Consider the following 3,151-nt stretch of genomic DNA (forward strand, 5'->3'; position numbering starts at 1 on the left):
CCTTCCTCTCCCTTCCACAATCTTTTCCTCCAGTCTGTCCCCCCTGATCTGTGCTAAGGAGGAAATTTTCACTGTGCCCATCCTGTTAATAGCCCTTTAGTCCTCTCCTCAGTACTCGAGATAAAAATTCCAAACTCTCACTGTGGCCCATAGGACCTGGTCAATCTGGTCCCCCCCGTAGTCCCTAATCATGTGCTCATTATTCTCTCCCATACTTAACACGCTCCATCTTCAATGTCTTTCAGTTCCTCAAACTAACAAGCTCTTTCCCCCAGGAAAGCTTTCACAGATGCCCGTCTATGAAATGCTTTCTCTACTCTGTTTACTATTTGAGAGTTGTTCAGGTCCAGATTACATATCCCTTCTTCATAGTAATCTTCCTCAAATCTCCAGACCAGGCCAAATTCTTCTGTAATCTCTTATTGCCCCTTTGCTGTCCTGCATCACATTTATCACAATTGGTTTTATATACTTAATTCCACACATAATATTGTTATTAATAGCGATAGCTGGTTTTATTGAGCACTTGCTATCTGCTGGGTACTGTGCTAAGAGCATCAGAAGCATTATCTTATTCAGGCTTTGAAGCGAGCCCATGAGTAGTTGCCATTGCTACCCACACAGCACAGGTGGGAAAAGTGGGGCTGGGAATGTTCAGATGAGTGGAAGAGGAGGAATATGAATTCAGTTAATTCCAGAACCTACTGATGCTTTTAACCTTTTCATGACAATGTTGATATATGACTCTGCCGCAGCCTCTTAGCCCCAAGAGGCACGGGTACCAATAGCCGGGGAGCCTGTCAGAAGCAAATTATGGTTCTGTTTGCCCAGTGCCACAAAATCAGAATAATGTCTCCGTTCTTTTTCTCTGCACTACCCCCCAACCCCGGCCCCTTGTGGCAATCAAATACCTATGAAAAGGAGAAGTAAAACGAGTACGTCTGGTACTCCTGTCTTGACAACTCCGGAGACTTGGATTTTTAAGGCACTTCACAAAAAACAGATAGCAGAGAACGGGGACAGACTGTGAAGATGAGCAGTTTAAATACATTTGTCTGGATTCATTAGCAACAAGGCACGATCCAGGACATGCAGAATTCAGATGATTTAAGAAGGGGTTTCAGCTCATTTCCTGTAATATTAACAATATATTCCCTGTGTAATCAGCACACCAGCCTGATGAGGTTGGTGCGACTAGGATCCCCATTTTACTAAATGAGGAAACAGAGATGCAGAAAGAGTGGTCAAATGGTTTGTTCAGAGTCTGTAGTTAGTGAAGCTCGGCCCGAGCTGGGCCTGGGGCTCTTAGTGTACAGCAGGACAGCACTGCACTGCACAAGGAGAGACTCCAGATGTAACCCTGCAAACATGTGAGGAGTGCCTGTTACTGCCAAACAATGGGCTGGGAGGGGAGACAAGGGGGAAGGGGCACAGCCAGGGTACTATGTCTATGACATCCCCCCAGAGATGCTGCTCAGTGCTGGGGCAGACACAGAACCGAGCTGGCCGGGAATCGGGCAGGGGCGTGGATAAAGAGTCTATCGGAGGTGACTCTAGGGTTTCCATCATAATAATGAGAATTTGACTCAGCTCAATGGGGCAGAGAAGTCATCTTGGGCCAACTTAAGTACTTAAAATGGTCCAGAAATAACAATCAGCCAGATAAATGAGAGTCATTTATTCGTACAACCAGTATTTAATTAGTTAAGGGTCTACACTGTGCCAGTCATTGCTTTGGGCATGGAACAGCTGTGAGCTAAACTGAAGAAGTCCCTGCTCTTGTGAAGTCCAGTGAGGACAGAGAGACAATAAAGAGACAAGTCCGCATATACAGGCACAACACGTCAGGGTGATGGGCGCTGTGAGCTTTAGAGAGCAGGCAAGGGCACAAGAGGGTGCAGAAAGGCTGAGGGTGGGGCTGGCTTCCTGACACAGGACAGCTCAGCAGAAACCCAAGGGAAGTGAAGGCCTGTGCCATGCATGCTTCAGAGAAGAGAGTTCCAGAAAGAGGGAACAGCAAGGTCAAAGGTCCAAAGGGAGAGAAAAGAGGAAAAGTGAGAGGGGAGAGGGGCGGGGTCAGCTGGGACAAGCCCTGTGGGGTCAGAACTTTGCAAAGGGATAATGCCTTTCATTAAACTCCTACTATATTGGTAGCTAGAAAAATTCTTCCCAACTTTCTTTGAAAACGTATTATACAATACAACATTACTGATTTAAAAACAGAAATGAAAGATGCTTATAATTTTATCTAACATAACCCTTTTCCATTTCATATATTCCTGTCCAGCCTTTTTCCACATTTAGGCCATATTTTTAAACTTTTTGTCATAGTTATAAACAACTTTACATCCTGCTGTACTTAGGATCATACTGCATGTGTTTTACAAGTGGAAACAAAGCATTCAGAGTCATCATTCTAGTGGCTGCGTAATATTTCAAGTGAATGCACTATTTCCTCTTGGACATTTCATGGCTTCCAAATGGTCACTATTATTGATGATACAAAATATTTTTCTAGGTTTAGATTATTTGGGAGCCCTCCGTCCGCATGAATATTTACAAAGGAAATCCTTGTAGATGTGAGGTATTTCTTGAGGATCCCTGTATGTTCAAAGTTGGGAGCCTAATTACCTGCTGATGGTATCTGTCACTTTTTCAGAGTAGATGCCTTCTGGCACTGGCTCATACACCGCCTCCACTATCTGCAAAACAAACGCAGTGGAGTGATGGGAACGAAGGGACATTGATATTTTTGAGCAGTAGTGCTTGGCCACCACACGAGAGTTACCCCGTAAGCATTGTAACTTTGTGCACAAATTCTAATCAGGAGCAAAAGCATTCCAACAAATACAAAATTGACATCAATTAGGTAGTTCTTTAGCTTGGAATTATGTTCTTCAAGCTGAACTAAAAAGTTAACCTCAGATTCATATGAATGATGTGGAGGATAATATAATATGTTATGTTATATTGGATCATGGGTAGTCCAAACTTCAATTAAGAATAACAGACCAAATTGCAAAGGGAAGGTGGGGGTGAGTGGGTAGGTGGATGTGATCAACCAAAAGAATTTAAAGAATTTGTATATATATATATGCATAACCCATGGACACAGACAATAGGGTGGTGAAGGCCTGGGTGGTGGGGTGTG

The 3,151-nt window shown here is 43.7% G+C and overlaps 1 protein-coding gene across 1 annotated transcript in view; it reads right to left on the bottom strand.

Moving 5' to 3' along the window:
• Nucleotides 1–3,151, bottom strand: part of NEK10 (NIMA-related kinase 10) — a 143,971-nt gene that overhangs the window by 53,634 nt on the left and 87,186 nt on the right. The window contains exon 25 of the mRNA XM_014549224.1: nucleotides 2,632–2,702. Coding sequence (XP_014404710.1) covers nucleotides 2,632–2,702 — 71 coding nt within the window. The remainder of the gene's footprint in view (nucleotides 1–2,631; nucleotides 2,703–3,151) is intronic.

This window comes from Myotis brandtii, unplaced genomic scaffold, assembly GCF_000412655.1.
Source record: "Myotis brandtii unplaced genomic scaffold, ASM41265v1 scaffold54, whole genome shotgun sequence".
Lineage (NCBI taxonomy): Eukaryota > Metazoa > Chordata > Mammalia > Chiroptera > Vespertilionidae > Myotis > Myotis brandtii.